The sequence below is a fragment of the Gouania willdenowi genome, chromosome 13 (assembly GCF_900634775.1).
Source record: "Gouania willdenowi chromosome 13, fGouWil2.1, whole genome shotgun sequence".
NCBI classification, from domain to species: Eukaryota; Metazoa; Chordata; class Actinopteri; order Blenniiformes; family Gobiesocidae; genus Gouania; species Gouania willdenowi.
Window position 1 is genome coordinate 16,132,603 of NC_041056.1, and position 25,163 is coordinate 16,157,765.

General features: G+C 37.7%; 1 protein-coding gene across 1 annotated transcript; it reads right to left on the reverse strand.

Annotated features, from left to right (window-relative positions):
* Positions 1 to 11,010: 11,010 nt before the first annotated feature.
* Positions 11,011 to 24,822, reverse strand: capn12 (calpain 12). Its single transcript, XM_028464826.1, has 22 exons — positions 24,379 to 24,822; positions 23,944 to 24,013; positions 23,175 to 23,293; positions 20,827 to 20,960; positions 20,498 to 20,669; positions 20,325 to 20,408; positions 18,881 to 18,966; positions 18,720 to 18,797; positions 18,467 to 18,639; positions 18,128 to 18,381; positions 18,019 to 18,030; positions 17,875 to 17,954; positions 16,111 to 16,233; positions 14,660 to 14,696; positions 14,484 to 14,555; positions 14,359 to 14,404; positions 14,070 to 14,131; positions 13,816 to 13,884; positions 13,660 to 13,738; positions 11,983 to 12,099; positions 11,221 to 11,273; positions 11,011 to 11,132 (listed from the first exon to the last, which is right to left on the reverse strand). The coding sequence occupies exons 1-22, from the start codon at positions 24,580 to 24,582 to the stop codon at positions 11,106 to 11,108; spliced, it is 2,151 nt and encodes a 716-aa protein (XP_028320627.1). The 5' UTR covers positions 24,583 to 24,822; the 3' UTR covers positions 11,011 to 11,105.
* Between the last annotated feature and the right edge of the window lie 341 nt (positions 24,823 to 25,163).

The window sequence follows — 25,163 nt, forward strand, 5'->3', positions numbered from 1 at the left end:
AATTCAACACATGACATGAGACCAGGTTTGGGGTCAATTCTGATTGTAATCATGTAATTGTAAATTAATTGCAAGTATGGCATAATTATAATTGTAATTGTAATTGAAAATATTTCTTGCTGTGGTACTCTTAATTGAATTATTCAGATGATTTACTTTATAATTGTAATTGTAATGGAAATTCTTTGAATTCTGTCACTTAAAATTTAATTAAATGCAAAACCTTTGTATCAAAATTTCCCGCTATCTGTCTGTTCTCATGAGAATCATTTTGCAGTTATACATACAGTATATATAAAAAAAACTGAAATCAAAGGGTTTACTGACAAAAAAAAAAGGCCCAGACGCCCACACCAAAAATATTCAAACCTATATTTTCATTGATTAGGAAGCCTAACAAGGTAACCCAAGAGATGAAAAACCAATTGAATGATGGATCATATTTTTTTTGTGTATTTCACAGCTGATTTACAACATGGGTCAAAACTGATTTGTTATTATAAGAGATGCTAACAGAAAGCGAACACAAGAGGAAGGTAAAGTTTTATGGGGTGATTTATTAAAGGCTCAGTAATTGTGAAGAAACGTGATTAAACTTTAGTGATTGAGGACGTAACTGTAATCGACTTCCAGGGGATAAATAATAACGTCATCATAACTGAGATGTAATTGAACATGAATAATTGAAGACGTAATTGTAATTGAAAAATGGAAGTGGCCCCAACGCTGCATAAGACTTGCATCATGACTGGGAGCTATGAGCTTGTTCAAGCTTTTTTTTAATTTATTTTCTTTAATTTACAACCTGCTATCGCTTAAAGTCTAAAAATAACTGTCTCTTAGTAATGTACTGTAATTAAAACTGCCCTTGTACCTTTTTACTAGCTATGCCCTATATTTGTTCAAAAGATATATTATGACAAAAACCTCCACTAATACTAAGACTAATAATCTTTACTTGTGTGTCTATGATGGACCACTTAGTAGAAGCTACACTGCTAAGGTTTTACTAGTTCAAGAGGTCAAAATTATAATTGTTAGTCGATTAGGCCAGAAGTCATGGAATCCTGAAATCTGCAGCATTTGGTGTTACTATCTTTCAAAAAGTTCAATCATTAAAGGTTACACCCCACAATAATAAACAAGATTTAAAAAAACGACATATTTTGGCATCTTTTTTCCAGGACACACTTTTTTTTTTAAATTTTTTTTTTTCAATAAAAAATAAAATAAAATAAAATAAAATAAAGATCATTTAGACACCATCCTTGCACTTTAAATTCCTCTTGCATAATAAGTAGTATACATTGTGTATACAGTATATACATTTGTCAAATAATTTAAAATCTTTAATTAGTTCAGGATTTATTTGATCATTATCTTTAATACATTTTGAGTTTCAAAAAATGTAATTACAAATTAGTTTAATTCATTTGAGTCACATGTTTTAAACATCCATCCATCCGCTTGATCCTTTTTTTAGGGTTGCAATGGTCTGCTGGTGCGTATCTCCAGCTCTCATTGGTTGTTAGGTGGGGTACACCCAGGACAGGGCACCAGTCCATCGCAGGGCAGGGTTTAGGTTGACTGACAACAACTGGCCATTAAAGCCTATCTTATTTGACCTATATGGTCTTGGTAAATGGACTTGATTTTATATAGCGCTTTATCACCACACTGAAGCAGTCTCAAAGCGCTTTACATATCAGCTCATTCACCCAATCACTCTCACATTCACACACCAGTGGGACAGGACTGCCATGCAAGGCGCTAGTCGACCACTGGGAGCAACTTAGGGTTCAGTGTCTTGCCCAAGGACACTTCGACACATAGTCAGGTACTGGGATCGAACCCCCAACCTCTCGATCAGAAGACGACCCAGTACCACCTGAGCCACGGTCGCCCATGGTATATCATGTAATATTACACAAGTAGACCACATATTATTATAATAAAATATATATATATATATCGAGAATCATTAAACATGTACATGTTGTTAAACTTTCCTTTGTGCCAAAAGATGATCGTCACATGAGGGTTACCATTTGAGAGTGACGTGGGAGGGTCTCGGATATGGGAAGGACGTACATTTTGGAAGCATCATCAGCAGTGTTCCTTCAAATCAGGGGATGTTTCAGCCTTTTTAAGACTAAACACCTTCATCAAAGGTGGCCAGCCTGAGCTTGCGTCCCATAACCGTTTCCCACTCTCTCCTGTGTGGAGCTCACGAATCATGTTCTCACACTATACGGACCGACACTCTGATACGATCTGACTGCTCACACTGTATGTATACTCGACACGTCGGTATCTTGTTTCTGGAAATGCAGCGTACAAATTAGAAGAAGAAGAAGAACATTGAAGCGTTGCCATTAAAACAGACGAAGAAGAAGAACCCGGAAGTGGAGAGACACTCGCAAATCTCAGCAAAAAGAGCTTTAAAAAAGAAAAGATGGCGATGTGATGGACCAGGAGCTGACTGGACAGAAGTGGGCAGTACAGTTTGTCAATTTTACAGCAGTCCTATGGTGTTCAGGCATGTGCAGTGTGAGAGTTTACGGTAAGCCGGTCTGTAGCACTGCTTCAACTGTGAGATACTGTCACGAGGAGCGACTGGATTTCAAACATGCTTGATTTCCTTACGACCATACGATTGCTGATCGGGAGCTGGTCGTGAGGTGTTAATCACTTCTCGTGACCCCATGTATACTACACACGACACACGATTTAGCAGAGACTCGGCCTGATCCCAAAAATAGGCACACGAGTCAAAAATCGGCTCAAAATGGGCCAAAGATTGCACAGTGTATGCCTGCCTTAACACTTGGTTGGTGCCCTTTGATCTTTTCCTCTCAAGGAAGTGTCTCTTTGATCACTTCCTTTGAAGTTCTCTGATTCCTCCACTGGCATTTCTGATTTGACTGGTTACTTCGTAAGAAGTACTGGTCAATGCGATTCCCTTGCCTCTGGTCTCTCAAACAACCTCCCAAGGATAGACAACTATATGTCAGTCTTATTTCATTAGTTTATATCTGTCACTGTTAGATCCACAGGCATTCAAATTCTCCCGAATCATGGCTCTCAGTTATCAGAATGATCATTACTATTGTACAAACCTCATCCAAAGAAATGTGCATAGTCATTTACGGACCAAACCAATGACCAACATTAGGAACCCTAAAAATGAAAAATGTTAAGGAATCTGAAACATGCAAAATACTGTAAGGTTACCAAAGAAATATTACATTTATGTAACATTGCTGTTAGTCAATCTTGACCAACCGGGTCAAGACTGTCAAACTGTAAATAGCAACACCAGTGTGCGGTACAGCGAGAAGATTGAAAAGGTATAGTGCATCATGTAGATTAAAATAGTGCATTTTCAATGTGAAGCGGCCCACTGAAGGCATTCACCACTTGTAAATAAAACACGCACAGTAAAAACACCCTACGTCAAATTCCAGCACACCCTCTCGTCCTAAAATACCACAGCTCTGACGACTGCGATAGTGCTGCTCATCAAATTTATGCGTGAGCAAGCCCAGGCTAAATTTGCAGCCGAGGAGCTTACTTACGCAATCCTCCCTGGTCTCCCTCCTGTCTATTCAATGGCCTATAAAAATCTCACAGCTCCAAAAGCGTCTCAGCCTCCCTTAGATCCTCAGATCTCACCTCTACTCTTTACACTACAACTCAGACATAATTCCTACATCCACCCCCACCACCCTGGCACAGAAATACCAGCCAAGACTGTCAGAGCCTCATCACATCCCACAGGACAGCTGAAGGCGAGAGAAGGAAGCAGGTGGAGGGATGAGAGTAACTGCTGCTGACAGAGACAAATTAACAGAGAACATGAAGACTCAAATGCAGAGCCAAGACGGACGCTGTTCATGGTTTAATCCTGGTGGATCGAACATAAACTACCTTTAATTTGATGGATGAATGTGTGTGAAGTTACACTTTCAGTACTACGCATGAATTTCACATACAAATCAAATGTGATAATTAGAAAAATTAGAATGAAATGGAAGCAAGGGACACAATTCTGAAACGTTGATTTTCCCCCAAAATGTGCAAATCACTGTTGATTGTATGTGTTTCCAGCAGATATCAAAACAATGGGGTGCCGATTGGAAAGTTGCGCATGCTAAAATAAACAGCAACTTTTTTGCAACATTTAGCAACAAACCATGTTTAAAAAACATGAATTTATTTATGTTACTTTTAATCAGATTTTCAGCAATAATTGTGAAATTTGTGATATTTACTGTTCTCATAAAAATACAATGTCAATGTTAAATCTAAATGTTAAATCTAAATGTTAAATCTTAATGTTTAATCTAAATCTAAATGTTAAATCTTAATGTTTAATCTAAATCTAAATGTTAAATCTTAATGTTAAATCTAAATGTTTAATATTAAATCTCAATCTAAATGTTAGGTTTAAATTTAAATGTTAAATCTAAATGTTAAATCTAAACCTAAATGTTAAATGTTGAATCTAATTCTAAATGTTGAATCTAATTCGAAATGTTGAATCTAATTCGAAATGTTGAATCTAAATGTAAATGTTAAATCTAAATCTAAATGTTCAATCTAAATGTCACAGATGAAACTAAATATTTAGCTAATATGCAAATTCACCAGAATTACCAAAATAAAAACTCTTTTAGACTGGCTTTTCACATTAGATTTAATATTTTAAAAATGTGTAGATAAAAAAACGTGGTTTGTTGAATGAGAACTTGCTGTTTACTTTAGCATGTGCAACTTTACAATTTGTGCCCCATACAAAACAAGTGATTAAAACTTTTGAAATGTGCTTTTCTTCTTTATTGTTTTACTTTTCTTAAAGCCACCGGGCACAGTGGTGTGGCGTTACTCCTTCTGCCTGACAGCAGGGAGTCTCTGGTTTCTATACTGTGGTGGATGTGAGTTTGCATGGTCTTGTGGGGGTTACTTATGTTTAGATAATTTGAGGTTCTGTATTGGCTCTAAGAAGTGAAATTATATTGTCTGTTTCTGTGTGAAAACCATTGATAGACTGATGTCCTGTCCTGGTTGTACAATATGTAACAGCTGAGCCAAGCACAGACATTGGCTATTTAATAGTCAGATTTATCTCCAGTCATTTGAAGCCAATACATGACAAAATGTACAAAGAGCTGGATTTCTTTGTCACACAATAAGGATTAGGATAGTTAATCTGTGAGGAATAATAAAGAGGAAGATGCAAACAGACCCAACAACAGAAAGCTATAAAGTCCACCATCAGAGCAACCTGGGCTTCCATTGCAGCTCAGCAGTGCTGCAGACTGATTGCCTCAATACAACACTGCTACATGTACTGAGTGCTTTACATCATCTGTTGTCCAACATTATTGTGTTTGAATTGGGTTAGGGGTAATATTCAAATTCTCTCAAATATAATAATACATTCTATTTAGTGGCGCCTTTCAAAGCAGCTAAGGTCACCGTACAAACTTCAACAATAAAACACATTAAATACTTTAAATTTGAAGTTATAAAAATGGTGGACAACATAAAAAGATTGTGTGTAGTTTTTCAAAGGGAGTATGCAAGATGAAACTGATGGGTTTTAATTTTGGTACTGAAATACGGGTTTTATTTATTCAAATTATTTAATTATAATAAGGGTTGTAATTGAAAGAAATACACACTTTAAATATGTCATTGAGTGCCATTAATTGCCATACCAGCGTGCCATTGCCTGATCCCATTAGATCTCTGAAGCTAAGCAGGTCTGGGTCTGGTTAGTAGTTGGACGGGAGACCACTGAATTCCAGGTGTCACGGTGGGGTGGCAGTCACTTCAGTGGTATCTGTCTTTGTGTCCTTGGGCAAGGCACTTCACCCACATTGCCTAGTATGAATGTAGTATGTTGGTGGTGGTCGGAGGGGCCGATGGCGCACCTTGGCAACCTCGCCTCCATCAGTCTACCCCAGGGCAGCTGTGGCTACAACAGTAGTTTACCACCACTAAGTGTGGAGTGAAAGAATAATCCCTTAATTCTGTAAAGCAACTTTGAGTGTCCAAAAAAGTGCTATACAAAATTGATGCATTATTATTATAATTATTATATTGGTGTCATTTCTTCAACTGAATTACTAAAATAGATATTTCTATAATATTTGAACTTAATGAGATGTATCTGGGCTTTATGGAGGTGTAGTGGTCCACACCTTCCTGGAAGCTTGCTGTGATGAGTTTGCATGTTCTCCCTTGGTGCTCTGAATACGTTGCCTTTCTCTCACGATCCAAAAACATGTAGTGGTGAATGAATGTGTGAATGGCTGTTGGTCTGTGGCCCTGCAACAGAATAGGAAGGGCGTACCCTAACTTACACACCAAGTGAGCCGGAGATAGAGACGGCAACCCCGAGTGCAGGAAAAATTGGGTATGGATAATTGGTGGAGATGCATCTGTGAATAAAAAAACAGGTAGATGTGAACAAGATGCTTGACACCACAAGTAGAACTCTCCATCTGCCCTGTTTCTGTTTCTCCCTCCCTCCTCTTTTGTCTTCACATCTCTCTGTTACAAAGTGAATGGATGGTTGCCGAGGGCAACCTGTGTGTACTCACCTAACGAGGAACAGGAAGTGGTGTATGAGTAAAAGTACTATTATTAGCTGCATGTGTATAAAAGGACATTCACTATATAGTGTATGTGTATGTGTGCCAGGGAGGAAGAGGAAGTGCAGGCTGTGAGACTGAGTTATCACAGAGAACAGTATGGGGGAGAAAAGTGTGGGGTAGATGGAAGGAGTCAAAGAACATAGTGATGGAGGGGGTGAGTGCGTGTTGACGCTGTGCGTGGCGTCAGTGCGATAAGAATAGAGGTTTTGCGTGTTGCTGAGACATCACCCTCACACCCTCCATGGGGCAGCAGGCCCAGTACTCACTCTGCATGTGTGTCACCCAGTGCATGTGTTCACACACGTTTCCACAAGATGATGTGTGCACGGGTGAGTAAACTTTCTGGTTCGCAGAGATTGTGTTAAGCCATGTAATTACATATTGTGTGCTTATGTCGTATACTCCCACATTCTTAGGAAAGTGTTGCTTAGTTTGAAAGAGCACTTCAGAGAAAATAACTGAATTGTAGACAAACTTTACGCTTTCAGATATGTTTATTGAATGACAAATTCACCTTTATGCTTGATTACTCATGTATGTAAAAGACAGGAAGTCAGTGCGCTACCACCACTGCTATTCTCAAACAACACAAACTTTTCAATTGGGAGAACATGTTAAAGTATGTAAATCTGTCTTTTTCAAAATCACCCATGGTCTGTCCTTTCCTCCACCTAATCAATTTGTAAATATTAGAAATGCAGTAAATATTAGAAATGCAGTTAGAGAAGCCTGCACCACCCCAAAGTGAATGAGTGCATTTGGCCAGTCGTCCTTTGCATTTCAAGCTGTCACTTACTGGATTGTATTACCTGTAAATATTAGGGACACACCCACATATATAAAGTTCATTTAAAACCCTAAGAAAATTGCTTTTGAGTAATCCGATCTGCAATAATCGAGCAGGGTCGGGCCAGATGTGTGGTGTTTCGGATGGGCTACAAAACCGCCGTTGTGGGGGCCCTGGTAGCTTTTCACCAACCAATTAGAAAGGGTTTGAAAAAACTGCTACTTGACTTCAGTCAAAGTCAAGTAGAAATAACCCTAACCGGTTGGATGAAATACCGATGAAGACCGGACGTTAAATTACAATTCAGAAGCAAATAAGAAAAGGGTGTTTCTGTTTTTGAAGGGGGTGTACCTGCTTACAAACTAAAACGTCACTTTTTGCTGTTGGCCGGATGATATTGCAATAATCAGCCCTGATAGTCAGGAGTTCTCTTGCATTTTATTTATTTTTATTTAAAATATACATCAAACAATAATGAAACTGACTTATAAATTTTTAGGAAGGTGAATTATAACGTTTTATGCTGTTTTAAAATGTGACATTTTTTTTTTTATTGTGCTAATGTTGATAGAGTTTGTTTTAAAGGTGACTTTTAACAGTTGTCCAGGCTTGGACATAAGATGAAAAATAGCCATTAGGCTAACTCATTACATTTACTGTAATGTTGATGAATGTACATTGTCTCGGTCATAAACTAAACTAAATAATAATAATAAAATGTAATGATTCATAGGCATGGTAAAGCAGCTAGTACTACCTATTTTCATTTAATGTCTGTAAAGGTTCTTAGTCATCCAGCTCATGTTAACTCTGGCAACTGGACTGGGAGTTTTTCTTACAAAGGTTTTGCCTCTCATTCAAAAGGCTTAATTAGTTCTGAAACTAGTTGGAAGTCCATGTTTTATTGTGTAGAGTTGATTAGCCTTCATGAACCTATTGTGTAGCTCAACAGACATTCTATGGTCTATGGCAGGCATGTCAAACTCCCTTGATCTCAAGTGGGCCGCAGATTTTAGGTGGGAATAAGAACAATTCTAACATCAATTGTGCCATATTTTTTCATATCAGTCCCTGTCGGATCTTCACCTAAAAAATTATTGATTTTGAAACCAATTTTTGTGTCATGTAGACACATTTTGTGGAATTGTTTGTAAGAAATTGGAAGATTTGTGGAGAAATCGAGAGTTCTTTTCCACATTAAAAATGACTGTAATCATGTGATATAAACAAAGGAAAACTGCAAACCCCTAAAAAAATTGAAGAGTTTCATTAAATTGGTGAATTTGGGATATTTTACTGTCTCCTGCAAGATGAATTAGAAGCTCTCGGGTTTGATACATGTGGTCTATAGTGTACATTAGGGTTTATTCAAGTACGCATTGAAGTAAGTCAGGACTATGTGATCAGACCTGAATCTCAATGAAACAATAAAACATAGTCATTTGTTTTGACAGGGAAAGATGATGGTGGGGAAAAGGTAAGATTGAACCAGTGGAGGCGGTGTGATCCTTTGGGACCTGATGTATCAACAATATCTTAAAAACCACCAACCTACACTCCAGTCCAAAGGTTTCACAGAGCAGCCAATAACATTTAAAACACCAACTCACTGTCACAATGAATTCTTTACAAATCAGTGAGAATTACTAATTTTGGGTTGCTTGTGATGTAGGAACTTACTCCAGTTTACTGAAGTTATTCAGCAATGACTGAAGTTATTCAGTCATTGCTAAAAGAGTTTTAACAAAAGGAGAAAAATGAGGGACTGGTTTTACACATTTTGCATTGCATAGTAAAATTAATTGTTTAATCCAGCTCAAATTAAAGAAATTTGCTAGAAAAACTCAACATCAGAATTATATGAATTAGTTAATTTCAATTTGTAATTGGTTTTTATCAGGGTTGGGGTTAATTCTAACTATAATTGTGTAATTGCTAATTAATTACAAATCATGACATAAGTAGGGGGCCAAGCCCGCGGGGCCAGGGAACTGCGTATGTACAACCGCGTACATATCAAAAACCTACTTTTTCGAATTCCTCTTTGGGGTTTTGTCCAGTCAGCGTGAAACTTAGCACGTCGAGTCTTCATTTGGACCTGATCTGCAGTTCAGCAAAAAAATTTGTTCGGGCAAAATATTAATGAGTAAAGTTTTCTAGCTTCCTATAAAAGCGCGAACTGTTGCATATCTCGGTCAAAATAATTGCTAACACCACCAAAACTGAGATCCATGGTTGGCATGACCTTGGGTCGCTCCTGGGACTGTATCTCGAAGTTAACTGCATTTGGTCAAAGTGGGCGTGGCTTATTACTACATAACATACAAATAAACAAACATTTATTTCAGCTGAAGTGATATGTTGAGGGCTGTGAAATTTACAGGGTAACCATAGAAGAGCACACAGATCACCCATACCAAAAAGTGCACCACTAGGTGGCGCTATAATGGGTGCAAACGCCTTTTGGCCTGTAACTTTCACACTTTAAATCACATCTTCCAAAACTTCATATTCACCTGTTCACAGCAAATAGCACGTTGGCCTGTGTCCTGACGCTCGCCCCAAGCCCGTCATCCTTCGTGACGTACTTTCACGGGCTCCGCGAAACCTGGGGGCCGAGTCGCTCGGGAAGGCTTGGCCCCCTTTCATAACTGCTTGCAGTTCTAGTTATATTTGTAATCATAATTGAAAAACATGTTGCTGTTGTAATCATAATTTATTTGTAATTGAGTTCAGATAGTTGGCTTTGTAATTGTAATTTGACTTTGCAATTGTAATTTGCATGAAAATGTACAATGTCATTAAAAAACAAACTGTGGAACCATGTTTTATGGCTTACACTTATGTAGTAAACAACTATTAAAATTGATTGATTGATTGATTATACTTTATTAATCCTCGAGGGGAAATTCAGTTAAATATGTTTCATATCAAGTTTACCTGTCAGTTCCATAAGGACCATTTTACTATTATATAAAAAAATTTAATCCAAGGGTATACTGACAAAAAAGGCTCACACGTCCACACCAAAAATATTAATATCAATTTTTCAAAGATAAGGAAGCCTAATAAGGTAACTAAGGGAGGAGAAACAAATTATGTAAATGGTAGATAAGATTTGTTAGTGTATTTTACAGAAAGCTTTATTAAGTTATTCATTAAAGGCTCGGTATTTGTGATTAATTGTGATTGAACTTTAGTAATTGAGAACATAATCATAATTGACTTTCAGGGTGAAAATAATAATTGTAATTTGAATTGTATTTGGAAAAAATGCAGGTCAACGTAATCGTAATAGAGTTGTAATTGAACATGGATAATTGAAGACATAATTGTAATTAAAAAATGTAATTGACCCCAACCCTGGTATTTATTATATAGTTCCTTCCTAATTAAAAAAAAAAAAATCACTTTTTTGGGATGTGAAAATTAAATCTGTGTAATAGGTGGTTATATTGTAATGGCTGTTTGGTGTATATGTGTGATAATATAATAGCAACAGGTCAACATGTAATGATTCATAGGTAAAGCAAGAATGCAACAATGACTCAGTAAAAATGAACCGACTTAAAGTACATTACAGTTTATGAAGGATGGTTGTTGTTGTAAATAAAAGGCTCATTTCCATCCAAATGGAGTAAAATCATCTTCAATCACACCATCACAAACTGAAGCAGCCACTATGGAGATAAAACAGAGGGTAAATAACTGGGTTAAAACACTGAACAGAAAAAAAACACATGGAGTCATAGTTAGGTCAATACTCACAGCATCTCTTCCTCTTTCTTTCACCTCTTTGTTGGTCTCAGACTCAAACAGAGCTGTGAATAAAAAGGCACCCGTGCATTAGGGTTAAAGGTTATTGGACCTGGAAAGCATCCTGATGGTATTTAGTAACAGTTTGAATTCATACACATTGTTTTGACACAACAATTTTCTTATCCATCAATATGAAAAGATGTAGTGTACTCCAGGAACAGGTTAAAAAGCTCCTGATCGCAGAGTCGTGAGATGTTGTTTTTGTAATAAAAATACTTGTAATATTTGAACATTTACACATTATAAAAAGTAGTCCAGCAAGTGTAAATAAATAAATAAATAAATAAATAAATAAATAAATAAATAAATAAAAAATAAATAAATAAAAAAATAATTAAATAAATAAATAAATAAATAAAAATAAAATCTGATAAAAAAAAACAACAACCAGCCATTGCATTGTGTGATAATATGAATAATACTGACTTTTAACAGAAACTCAAATAGATTTTCACACTAAAATCAACCTGGTGGAGGTGATCCACATCTGTAGCCACAGCTTCTTTAGTAGGCAGGGTAGCTTGTTGGTTTTAAATTCATTTATATTTTTTAAAGAGGTGATATGGGTGAAGTGAACATGGGCTGGAACCAATATCCAACTATTGTGTGTTTGTTAGTGTGTGTGTGTGTGTGTGTGTGTGTGTGTGTGTGTGTGTGTGTGTGTGTGTGTGTGTGTGTGTGTGTGTGTGTGTGTGTGTGTGTGTGTGTTACCGATAAGCTTGCGGAGCCTGGTGACACATGACACAAAGCCATAGAAAGGCAAGTGAAGCTGTCCAGATGCAAAGCGCTCAGTCAGCATCTGAACCAACTTGTTGTCAAACTTCATTCCTGGAAAATAAAAAAAGAAGTAAAGTGCGAAACCAGCCAGAAGTGCATACGTGGGCGATTAGTGCTCAGGGGCCACATGCGACCCTCGCTCTCATTTTTGTGCGGCCGCCAAAATATACGCACAAAATGACTATGAAAAACAATGCAATAGAAACACACAACACAACAAGAAAAAAACACAAAATGAGAAAAATATGAAAAATGACGGAGAATTTTGCAGTGACAACAAAAATATAGAACATGATTCATGACACACAAAATCACAGAAAAAAAAACCTCAAGACAACAACAAACTTGCACAAAATAAAAGACACAGTATTCTATTTCCTACACAAAACTATAGCACAACATAACACAAAGGGCCTGCACTACAAAGCTGGATAAACATATCTGGGTATCTCTCCATTAGCGGGTTAAGCCAGCAGTTTCCAACCAGGATGTGTGGGTGATCACATAAAAGGGGTGGAGTTTGCTGCGTCTGACCAATCACAAACATAGAGAAACCCTATAGAGCAACTCACATTACCATGAGGAACAATTCTTAACGTGAATAATTCATATCCATAATCCAGGCCAAAAGCAACACTTACTAAAGCAAAAGCAGAAAGGAATGCTAGCAGTACATTGTAGACTAATAACACGCAAATTTGTGAGATTATGCAATATTAATTTATTGGACAATAAATGGACACATCGATCAGTTTCACTTGTGTGTTTCTATTCATGTATTGATGCTTCATTCATATCGCTCAGTATTAAGCTTTATTATGAGGTGGGCATTATTTGTATTTTATACAGCCTACATGTATATCATAAAATACAAGACTCTCCCCACTTTGCGTATAGCAGCACAGCTGAAGCTCTCAGCTTTGTTAACAATGTGTATATATTGTATATAAAGAATGAATGAATGGGGCTCCATTAGTTGACAAACACAAGTCAGTCCTTCACATGAAAATCTACATCTTTTCTATGGGATGTCATTGAGTAAATGGAAGCATCACAAGTATTCTTTCTCTCCTGTCAGCTGATCTGTTTTCCAGAACTTAACCTTCCCCCGACCAGGCAAGCCGTTCAGCGTAAGTTACCAAGGTGATTTACCCCAGTAAGAAGTTAGCCAGTGTTGTAATACAGGATACACGGAATACCAAAACACACAGAACAACAACACACAAACCAAAAACAAAATGACAAAAACCCTTTGTTCTTTTTTGTATTAATACTGTAATTAGTCATTATTCTAATTCACTGTTTTTCAACCTTGAGGTCATGACCCCATGTGGGGTCGCCTGAAATGTCTAGTAACTGATTAAAGAAAATTATACAAAATAAATAATGAAATAATAATGAAAATTTAAATTATATTTTTGTAATTTAAAAAAAATATTGATTCAAAAACTAATAAATAAAAATGTCTCTGGGGTTGCCAGAAAGTTTGTTGGGAACCACTTTTCTAAATGCTGATAATATGGCCTTCGGATCAAATATACAGTAACATTTTTGGCCTCTAATGTCACCTTTTTAATAGTGTGTGTGTGTTTGTGCGTGGGTCAAGCTTACCAATGATTTCCAGTGCAGCACTGAGTTCAAAGGGGCTCATGGTCCCAGAAGAGTCTTCATCAACCTGAAAAAAGATAGACTAAAAAAAGCAAGCAGGATCTGTCACACCCTCTGTTAATACACACAAATACACACGTACACACACACACACAACACCTGCAGGTTGAGCAGATTAGTCAGCAGAGCTTCTGCTTGGTCACGGCTCACAGTGCATCGCCCTGCGGTCTGTCAGCAGAATTAAGGTCATCTCAACAAAAACAGAAGCCACAAAGTCATGAGGACATGTGATAACACAGAACAACAGCAGAGCTGTAGAGATTCAATCAACAGACTTTCCAATTCTATTGGAAAGTCTGAACTGTAAGTGAATTGAACAGTTTGAATCCAAAAAGCAATGAAGAGAAGGATACTTCTTCTGCAAAGATCAGTTGTCTGCAGGTCTCCAGAGGCAGATGGTAATCTTGAACGAGAACTGCAAAGTTGAAAAAGAGGTGTTAAAACGGTTTGCACTGGGTTTGATGCGAGAAAGTTTTACCTCTTCAACAAGTTCATTACAATAATACTGTCTGACGGTGAGCTTCTGTCTAGACTAGTGACCTCTGAGGCTTCAACCTCTCCAGATACTGAGGGAGCATGTCACCACTATGCTCCCCTCTAGTGGCTAGAGGAGATAATAAAAGCAGCAGCAACAACACCAACCTGCATTCAACAAGTTCATGGTCTCTGAAGCATTCAGCCTGTCATCCTGCAGCAAAGACAGAAGAGTGTAGATTAAAAAAAGTTCATAAACACATTTAAAGTAAAGGTTAAATTAGTTTTCTTACGGGACCAGCTTTCTCATCAAAGGTTTTATGGACTCTAATTCGATCCGCTGTGGACAGAGGAGCCACCATCACCTAAGAGACACAAGCCATTAGAGGACACGATCAATCCTTTATTTATCGAATCTTCTTTTTTTTTTTAATAAGCAAGCAACATGTTTTATTAAGTCTGAACTCACAGGGAGGAAACCAGATGAGCAAATGAAGTCATGAGTCCTGAAACACAAATATCACAAATATTCAGCTCCATATGTCATACTTTTCCCACTTGACTACTGTCATTATTTACATGTATTCATTCTATTGTAAAAGCACATGTATCAATGCATCAAAATACAAAAATGTATATGCAATAGTTGGCGATTCTGCTTCATACCCAATGGTTATTTGTTAGGGACCAGGCAGCGTCAGCTACCGGACACCGTTTGTTATCCTGAGTGCAACATTTGTGCAACTTCCACCAAAATGTAGCCCCAATACTGAAGAAAATTTGGTACATTTAAACCTGTTGCAAAATATAAAGTCTGTTACTCCGTTCTTATCAAAAACTGTAAAATTTATTTGTCGTAACTACTTTTTACAACACATTTTCATCAAAAAAAGACATCATTTTAGATCATGTCGATCATGTTTGGAAAATATCAGAATGTTATTTCAGAAACTGAATTTTTTACAGAATTTTAAATTTCACTCTCACATGAACAATTAGAGTTAATACAAAAATTGCATTTTTAAACATCAATTTTAAGGCCAATTATTCATTGTTTAAAACAAACAATCAACATCTCCATGCTGAGTAGGTGCAATATGTGAATTTTTAGATTTTTGTCTTAATAACTACATTTTTGACAGCCGTGACTGGCTTAGTGAATTAATGAAGCTACACGTGACATTTTAATGTTCTAATTATCACAGTGACATAGTTATGTGTTAATTAATACATTAATTATTTACTGCAGAATTATTTCTTACTAATTAACTTAGGGATACAGAGCATTGTCTCTTTCTCCAGAAATTGGGAGTTCAAGCTTCAAATGATGTAAAACGAACATTAGAATGACACCTTTTTTCCTTCTTCCTACAATATAACATGTAGTAGAGGGGTAGCCCTCTGACTGAGGGGTTGTGGGTTAGATCCCAAGGCTGTGTTTTTATGTCGAAGTGTCCTTGGGCAAAACACTGAATTCTAAGTTGCTCCTTATGTGGCAGCTCTGTCCCATTGATTTGTGAACGAGCTGATCTTGTAAAGCACGTTTCCGTTACTTTGTCATAAAAGCACTATTTTAATCTAGTCCATTTTAACATTTACCGGTACTCAGAATTGCCTAAAATTGTGTTTCTGCTAGAGCTCAAAAACATTTTTTGTTGTCCGTTTCCCTGAAGACTCTTAATTGACTTTGGTATGAATGTGTATGCGTACGAGTTAAGAACACGGTAATGGTTGTACTAAATGTACTGAGTGTAGAAACCACATGTAGGGAACACAGTGTCATCCTGTTAGTCAGAGGAAATCTCAAAAGCGTACGTATGATGGTTTAATGGAAAAATACTCTTGCTGGAATATATGGAGCAGTGAATAAGAAATACAAAGCTGTGGAGTTTAAACTTTAAAGATGCATTTCTTTCTTACCCCAGACTGTTTCCAGTCTTGGAGAAAATGCGCACAAAAAAATCTCCAGGTTGGTTGGGTCGAAAGGTGGACGCAACAATAATGTAGTTACCCGGATCCAGATGAAGCTTCCTCCACGAAGCCCTATTAGACAAAGTCAGTTAGATCCTGCTTCTTATGATCAAACTCTGGTAAAGTCTGGAGAGGAGTTAATCATAATGAACAACAGATAGAGCTTGAGATGACTCAAGCAACCTGCAACATACACTGCACTACATGTATTATATAAATAAAATAAAAAATAATCTTATAGGTGACAGTTTTGGGAATATTCCAAAATAACAATATAAATAAATGTAAAACATAAATGTAAATATTAGCATCAAAGCAAAAATAATACAATTAAAAAGCAACACCTACACACACACACAACTAGAGTTGCAGAATTCCTGATATTTTCCAAGTCCTAAACTATTCATGGGAATTAACATGATCATCCGAAATATCAGCATCAGTTATTTAAAATGACTCCCAATTTTCAGTTAATTTCCATAAAAAAATTCCATGAAAATTTATTTAATATATATAATTAGGGATGTAACGATTCACTCAACTCCCGATACGATTCGATTCACGATACTGGGTTCACGATACGATTCTCTCATGATTTATTTTACAAAATGGGACTGTAGACAAATTTTTTTTTGGGGAAAAAACTAGAAAATACGGTACTATTATCCTTTTATTTTTCATTGTCAAAAGAATTCCTTGATAAACTATTCAAAACAATGCAATTTAACTAAAAATAAATCTTGAATTAAATAAAGGAATAATACAAATGAAAATGAAGCCTATTAATTTAAATTCTCGTTCTATAATAAACAATGCAAAACTGCATAATAGTTATTTTTCTTTTTAAAAGTGCAACTGAAAATGTATTTTGTGCCTTAACAATTGGACTTTAAAAAAATAAAAAACCGTGATTGCAATGATTTACGTCATATTTGTTTGGACCAGCAGAGGGTGCTGGTTGGCATGCAGATATCTTGCAGTGAAGAAGAGAAGCTATGCTAGCAGACAGAGCTAATAGAAAAACGTGACTTTTACAGATATTCAAGTAATATTACAGATATTCTTTCGGTGCTAAAGGGGTAATGAATCATTTATTAACATATTTAAGAGTAGAAGGCGGCCAGAAAGAAAGTATTAGCAGACTCCGCCCGCCGCCTACACTCTGCTGGTTAAAAAAAGTACTGCGATTTAATTTTCAGAAAATCCATATCAACCGTGATACCTATGAATCGATTTTTAACTGCCTTACGATTAATCGTTACATCCATAATATATTTTTGAATATTCACAAAATTCCCAAGCTTAAGTTCCAGTGGAAATTTCCCACCCTTTTCCAACCCTAATTACAATACAACTCAGTTCACATGATGCTAAATACAACATCTTCTAATCAAATACAAAGCAAATAAATACATTTTAAAAAGTTTATAAATAAATGAATATGACTATAGCCTCAAAATTCATTATGAATTTGAATCAGTTAAAGTTTTACAATGAAAAGGAAAATCTCTTTTAACTGCAGTGAGGAACAAAATGACAGAACCAAAGATAGAAGGCATCTGAATGGATTGTATGTGAACGTGATCCTGTGATAAATTGGCATTGTGTCCACAGTGTGCCTGCCTTAAATCTGATCTGAGCTGGGAAATGCAGGGTAAAACAAGTTTTCATGAAATATAGCTCGTCTGATTTATTGATGGTTTATTGCTATACCTCTTAGATTTGTACTTCCCAGATCGACCCACGGGACGGTTTGACATGAAGAAGCTGCGGTCCAGACACATGTCCTGCAGCTGAACAGAGACCACATCAGTGAGTTCTGACAATTAATGATATGAGATGATATTAGAGGTTTACCTCAGACTGAACCTAAAGGGAAGAGAAGGACAAAGACAAGAGTGTTTATCAATAAACTGAATAAATGTGGTGCATTTGGATCTGAATAAGTGACAAGTCTGTTTCTGACCCGGTAGATGTGGAAAGCGATGTACAGGAAGTGGATTTTATTTTTCTGTCTACGGTTTTTCTGCAGCAGCTCCACCAACACTGTGCACTGCTTAGCTCTCTGCTTCTGTTTCTCGGTTCTTGTGCTCATCTCCTCATCTTCCTTCCCATCCTCATCCTCATCATCCTCATCCTCATCGTCGTCGTCCTCTTCCTGGTCCGGCTCATCCTGCTCCTGGAGAACCAGCTCAAACTGGGGATTTTGCCAGAAGGTTTCTGAGGAATAGAAAAGGTACAGTTTAGATGATCGAGACAAACTGAGCAGGTGCTGACTGTATGATTAAAGGAGTCATAATCTAACTTCTGTATCTGCGGCTGCCACCAGCAGAGCTTCCTGGTATCCAGCATCCTTCATGTTCACTAATGGTCCAGGTAGCTGGCTTTGCAGAAGCGTTTTCCTCTTCTAGAGAGTCAGGATTAACGCTGCAGAGCTCTACGATGTCAAAGAGGCTGCTGAAGTTATCAGCACTGATCCTGATGGAGTAATCAAAGTTGTATCAGGGTTTAAAATGCTGCCAGGTTTTCATCTCTGTGATCTTTCATAAATACTTTACCAAAACTCTCCATCTTCTTTTGATTTGAGCTCAATCCTTTCCTTCTCCGATTCGTCCACACCCTCCCACTCTTTTCCCCTATGGTCACCAAGAAAACCTCAGCTGGTTAGTCTGTGATTTGTTGTTATGTTTTTGGTTTGACAGACAGAAATCTCCTTCACTTATCACTCCAGGGGCCGCGGGATTCAATGAAACCCCAAGGATTCCTCAGCTTGTACAGCAAAACTTCCTCTGATGCTTTCTTCACCTAAAATACAAGAATCCTCACATGAAGTATTTTAATTAAAGGGTAGTTTCTCTTTTTTAACTGTGACATACAAATTATTTGTTCAAACAGACATAATCTTTATTTATTACTGACTGTAAGCCTAGAATTTAATTGCAATCGTAACACATTTTTAAAAACCGTGTCTTCCACAGTCCATAAACACTCGTTAGGTTGGTTGGCGTCTCTGGGCTTTAGGAGGGAATGAATGTTCACACATCCATTCACATTCTATTCCAGTCCTACACTGCCATGCACCCAATGTGAGATGCTTTAGGTACCAGTAAACCAGATGACATCACTTAGTTGGTTTTAAAGATGATTAAACCTGACGCACTAGCTTCAATCATCTGAACACTATTGAAAAACTGGAAAACTCAATTAAAGCTACATTATGTCCGTTTTTTGGCTTCATTTGGTAAAAAAAAATCCATTATTACCTTTGAGCATATTGGAATTCAAAGTGTTCTGAGTGGACACTAATTTTACATCTTCTCTTGGCCCTGTATAAGACGTTTAGAAATCCAGGGGCGTGACGCAAATTTTCAGCCAATCAAAGATCTTTTTACAAAGTGCTCCATGAGCTGTTTCAGGGTGTTACTACTGGCTGCCCGACTAAAGTCGATGCGCGTTCATGTTCTCTGTAGTGAAAGTATGGTGGACAATGCAGCAGGAGAAGTCCTCGTTGCGGCGTTAGTTCACAACGGTTACACAGGAAAGCAAGCAGAAAAAGGAAGGCCCACGTGGAGAAGCAACAGTTTAAAGGCACAAACATACTCAGGCGGGAACAAACTATTCAGAGGTCCGCTTTGAGTTCTCACGAATCCTCATGACTGCTCGGGGTCTGCTCCACATACTGGGTTCAGAGGGAGAGTGAGAACAGATGGGATAAATTGCATTTAAACCTAAGAGAAACATATCTAAGGTGGAGAGAACAGACGCAATTAATTTAAATTAATTTTGCAGTCTGGATGCCCGAGTGGTGGTTGTCACATTGTGGGTAGGAGCTCACAGCAGCAGCCTCTGTTCAGAACAGTAACTATAGTGATACATTCATGTCACTAAAACAACAGAAAACTCTCCAATAACACAAGATAAAGTCCCTACATTTGTCACTAGTTTCTATTGAGAAAAAAGTCACTAAGATCTCCAAAGTTGTGCGCTTTCACGAGAATACGGTAAGGGACGATAGGGTTCAAAACAGGGAGGGGAGGGTGAGCGTGGTCATTTCTATACAAGTCTCACAATTCTATATATTGCAGCTTTAAAGACTTCCGTCCAGCATTGGATAATTGTTGGAATCTCTGTCCTGCACGTCTGTCTCTCTCTGTGATACAGACCTTGTCGGTGTCTGTGATGGCATAAGCATGGCCCTTTATCAGCCCAGTGTCTGTTACTTTTCCAACCTCGAGGTAGTTCTGGGCCTAGAAAGGTTAAGAGCAAACTCAGGTGACTTTATTTAGTATTTTGTTCTTGCCTTGTGTGGACACTTGGCGGTTTTCAGGGCTTATACCTGGATGAAGCAACTGAGAAGGCTGCCTCGGTTCAAGGCTGCTGTCAGAGAGCGCCAGCAGACCCGAGGGGTACGAGATGAGACGTTCATTGAGTATGCGATGCCTCCTGTAAAATCCTCCATCCCCTCTGAGATGTTGCCACCCTTCAAGCTCCCATAGGACCCCATTAACCTGCACACAAGAGGTACAAAGTCTCACTCTCTTCACTGGTTTTGCATTTCTGTCACATCACTGTTGCTACAATCCCACACTTGTCAGATGAATTGTGGGTGATCCCAGACATTAAAACTATTAACACTTCAAACATATGCTGTGTGTTGCTACTGACTTGGCATAGGCTTTCTCCACCAGGGCGCTCCAAAACTCATGGCGGGTGTGAGAGTAGCTGAAGAGCAGACGGCCTTGGCGTACTGGAAGCCTGTCATCCACAACCACCTCCACCCACTCGCCATACTGCCAGAACTGCATGGAACAAGTGAGAGCATTCAAAGATGGAACGGTGAGAAAAGAGCAGGGTTGATTGCAGTAAGTGTGAGGAAGAGAAAGAAACAGGAGACTCTGGGTAATTGTATGTCTTCCCTGAATTTATTAGGTTTCTGTCAGTCAAAGTCAATGTTTGATTCTGGACAAGTCATCAGTCAATAAATCACAGGGAGAGACACTCAAAAAAAGTGCAAAATGCTTGGCTCAGCTATTCATTGAACTACCGTTACTGCTGTCAACATATGCTGTGTGAAGTACCTGTATGTGTGTGACTCTATGACAACAACAGCTGTCAACAGGCCTACACTGGTCCTTCATGGCCCTAGGGGCAGTGTGTGTGTGTGTGTGTGTGTGTGTGTGTGTGTGTGTGTGTGTGTGTGTGTGTGTGTGTGTGTGTGTGTGTGTGTGTGTGTGTGTGTATCCCAGGAGTGTTGTCTGCCTGCATGTCTGAACTGCTTGCTCATCATCCCGTCAGGTTTACCAAGATGAGTTACCAACGTATCCGCTCTGCCTGTTCAGTCATGTCATATTCTCACTAACAGCCTGTGGAGCTTTGAGAAAAAAGCCATTTGTTTTTATACAGGTTTGATACCAGTGGTAATTTTATCCTTAGTTTTCTTTGGTTTTAGTAAAAATGCAGTCAGCAAAAATTAGGGATGTAACGATTAATCGTAAGGCAGTTAAAAATCGATTCATAGGTATCACGGTTGATATCGATTTTCTGACAATTGAATCGCAGTACTTTTTTAAACCAGCAGAGGGCGCTATCCGGAAGTGTTGGCGGCGGGCGGAGTCTGCTAATACTTTCTTTCTGGCTGCCTTCTACTCTTAAAAATGTTAATAAATGATTCATTACCCCTTTAGCACCAAAAGAATATCTGTAATATTACTTGAATATCTGTAAAAGTCACGTTTTTCTATTAGCTCTGTCTGCTAGCATAGCTTCTCTTCTTCACTGCAAGATATCTGCATACCAACCGACCACTGTGTTACCACCGCCCTCTGCTGGTCCAAACAAATATGACGTAAATCAGTGCAATGACGGTTTTTTTTTTTTTAAAGTCCAATTGTTAAGGCACAAAATACATTTTCAGTTGCACTTTTAAAAGAAAAAGAACTATTATGCAGTTTTGGATTGTTTATTATAGAACCAGAATTTAAATTAATAGGCTTCATTTTCATTTGTATTATTCCTTTATTTATTTAATTCAAGATTTATTTTTAGTTAAATTGCATTGTTTTGAATAGTTTATCAAGGAATTCTTTTGACAATGAAAAATAAAAGGAAAATAATACAGTATTTTCTTGTTTTTTTCCCAAAAAAATTTTTTGTCTACAGTCCCATTTTGTAAATGAAAAAAATCGTGAGAGAATCGTATCGTGAACCCAGCATCGTGAATCGAATCGTATCGGGAGTTGAGTGAATCGTTACATCCCTAGCAAAAATCTATTTTTGTGTTATACATGATAGATTTTGCAAAATGATTTTTGTCATGGAAGAATAAAGCTAATCTCAAATAAGATTACTGGTACAACATTAATAAAACACTGGTGCTGTGGGAAACTGAGACTTATGTAGCACAGGCTAAAAAGTTGTAGAACAAGTAAAAAAAAATATGTGGTAAGCAACAAAGTTAATCACTTTAACCACTGAAGACCAATTCTGCCACAACTGAAAATAAATAAATGAATCACTGAATACCTGAATATTTGCCATAAATTCTATTTAATGCAAAACATATTTATTTATTATGTTTTATGTATCTATTATTTTATTTATGCATGCACATTCACACACACACACACACTTATATGTAATTCAGATGAGGTAGTTGAGTTGTAACACCACTCTCTGCCTTAATAATTTAAAAAAAATCATTAATAATAGTTTCCATATCGTTGTCTCTAGGTTGTAGAGTCCGTTGATGCTGTTAAAATGTTGATATTTGGCGGCAACTGAAATGTATACTTCTAATTTGTACTTCTGCATAGATTTCATGTAATTTAATGTAATCGTAAATCCCATAATGCCTATGGTTTGATTGATTAATCTTACATTTTCATACTACAAATAGTTGGTTAAAGTACCAGTATTTCTTTTGAAAGCTTTGCTCACAAATATCATGTTATCATGGTTCCATTTACTTAGCTCCTAACAGTGTCTTTCTACCTCTCTTTCCAGACGATACATACCCTAAAATGAAAAATCCCAGCATATGGATCGGACAGATTTTGATTGGGTGGCACCACCTTCACAAAGAGGGACGGGTGCATGGTCAGACATGACAGGGAGGCCAGCAGCCAGCAGTTACCTGAGTAACAAGGGACACACAAGAGGGAAAACTATTACTGTTTAAGCACAAATACTTGAGTACTTCTTGTTCCTGAGGTAGGTTTTACACACACAAGAATCACACAGTAAGACACATTCCTCAGAGTAAGACACATTCCTCTAGTGTTCCTTTGGAGATGTGACTCCTCCTCTTAGCATCTGTGTATGATAACACATTGTGTTATGTATTATTATTATATAAAAAAAAAAACAGATCAAAGACTTGTAAGAGAAGAAGATTCAAAGTGATGTGAGGCTGCACACAACCTGCGGCACAAACCAGCAACTCAAAAATCCCAGTGGTGCATGGAGAGTTCTGCAGAAAAACAGTTCAGAGTTTACCATTAAATGGAAAAAAGCTTCAAAGTTTCAAATCCATCTTGGGGTGAATAAACACGTGTGGTTGGGGGAGTAAGACCCCCAGCAGATCTGAGGTGTCACTCTTCATTTCCTCTTGATGTTGGGCATTTATGGCTGTGTCACGCAAAACTTAGTCATCATATTTCAATGGGCACAAAAACAAACAGGAAAAACGTGAACTATGTTAAGTTCCTGCTGTTAGTAAAGTAGACTTATTATTTCCAACGTGTTTTACAATAACACTTATTGTTGGTGTCCTCGTGCACTCACCCAGTTGTCCCTGACAGATGTCAGTGGTCCCAGTGGTGCCTTCCACAAACACAGCATTGTCATAGATTTCCTTTATGAACAAAGTCAAGACAGAACAACATGAAAAGCACACACACAAATAATACTTATCACTATGTATTCAGAACAAAATCCTGAAGAAGAGAGTTCCTCTTAGGGAGTTATTTTCATGTTTTTTCTTGCACCGTCACTAATAAGGAATGGGATGTCAACAAGTACACAGTGTTTCTGCTTGTTTCACAGCCACACCTGGATAATTCACACAGATACAGACATTCCTCTAAATGTACTACAACAAGAGCAGAAACAAAACACAGGACTTGGAGGACATGTTGTTCTGATTATTTTCTTTTTAAATCAAACTTACATTGAGGTGATTATTATCACTTCAGCATGAAACAAAGGAATGACACCTACCTTTGGTCTCTTCCATTCTGTTGCCTTTTTAGGATCAGGATCTTCTGGCATGCCAATGGACTTCTGTCCTGCCTCAAAGGTCAAGTCAGAGAACAGTTCTCCAGACTTGAGATGTTCCTCCAGGAGAGTCTTATAGTCCTGGTCCAAGAACTTAATGGGGTTCTCAATGGAGCCCAGAGGTGCCTTGTTCTTGACGGTGTCCATGCTGCCAGAAATACTGGTAACAGATGTTAAAATGTGAACATCAGCTCTTTAAATGCAGCTGGAGGCCCATAGTTCACACCCACCAGAGGAGAACCTCCCCAGCCTGGTCATGCCCTGAAAGGTATGCGGAACACCTGGGAGCTTTGTCAGAATAATGACAGAGCCAAGTCTGCATTTGATCTTCTTTTAATGTATTGTCCATCATTACAGCTAAATATGTGGTAAAAGAAGTGTCAAGAACATACAATAGCTGCGGGTCCTTAAGAAGTTATGCCCGTCAACAAGTTCATTCCCACTTTTTTGATTTCACTTGGGTGAGTTTGTTTCACTTGGTGGAAAATTACACCCAAAAGTAGCACAATGGGGCATTTCTACAAAATTCTAGCTCCTGAAAGCCAGTGTGTAGACAAAGCCGACACACCGGACCAGGGCCACAACTATACGCAACAACCATACTTGCGCTAGTAATATTATTCCTTTCTTAGTCACATAAACAAAATATACAAAGACTGATCGAAACATCATACACAACAGTGACAATTAAGAACCAAACAGAAAATAAAACTGTATGGAAGATCATA

Excerpts from the sequence above, each read along its gene's own strand:
- capn12 (XM_028464826.1), bottom strand. The coding sequence starts at position 24,582 with ATGGACACCGTCAAGAACAAGGCACCTCTGGGCTCCATTGAGAACCCC. Across the intron at positions 14,405-14,483 it reads TTGATGAGAAAGCTGGTCCC|GATGACAGGCTGAATGCTTC; the intron begins GTAAGAAAACTA and ends TCTTTGCTGCAG. Across the intron at positions 12,100-13,659 it reads TGCTGCACTGGAAATCATTG|GAATGAAGTTTGACAACAAG; the intron begins GTAAGCTTGACC and ends TTTATTTTCCAG.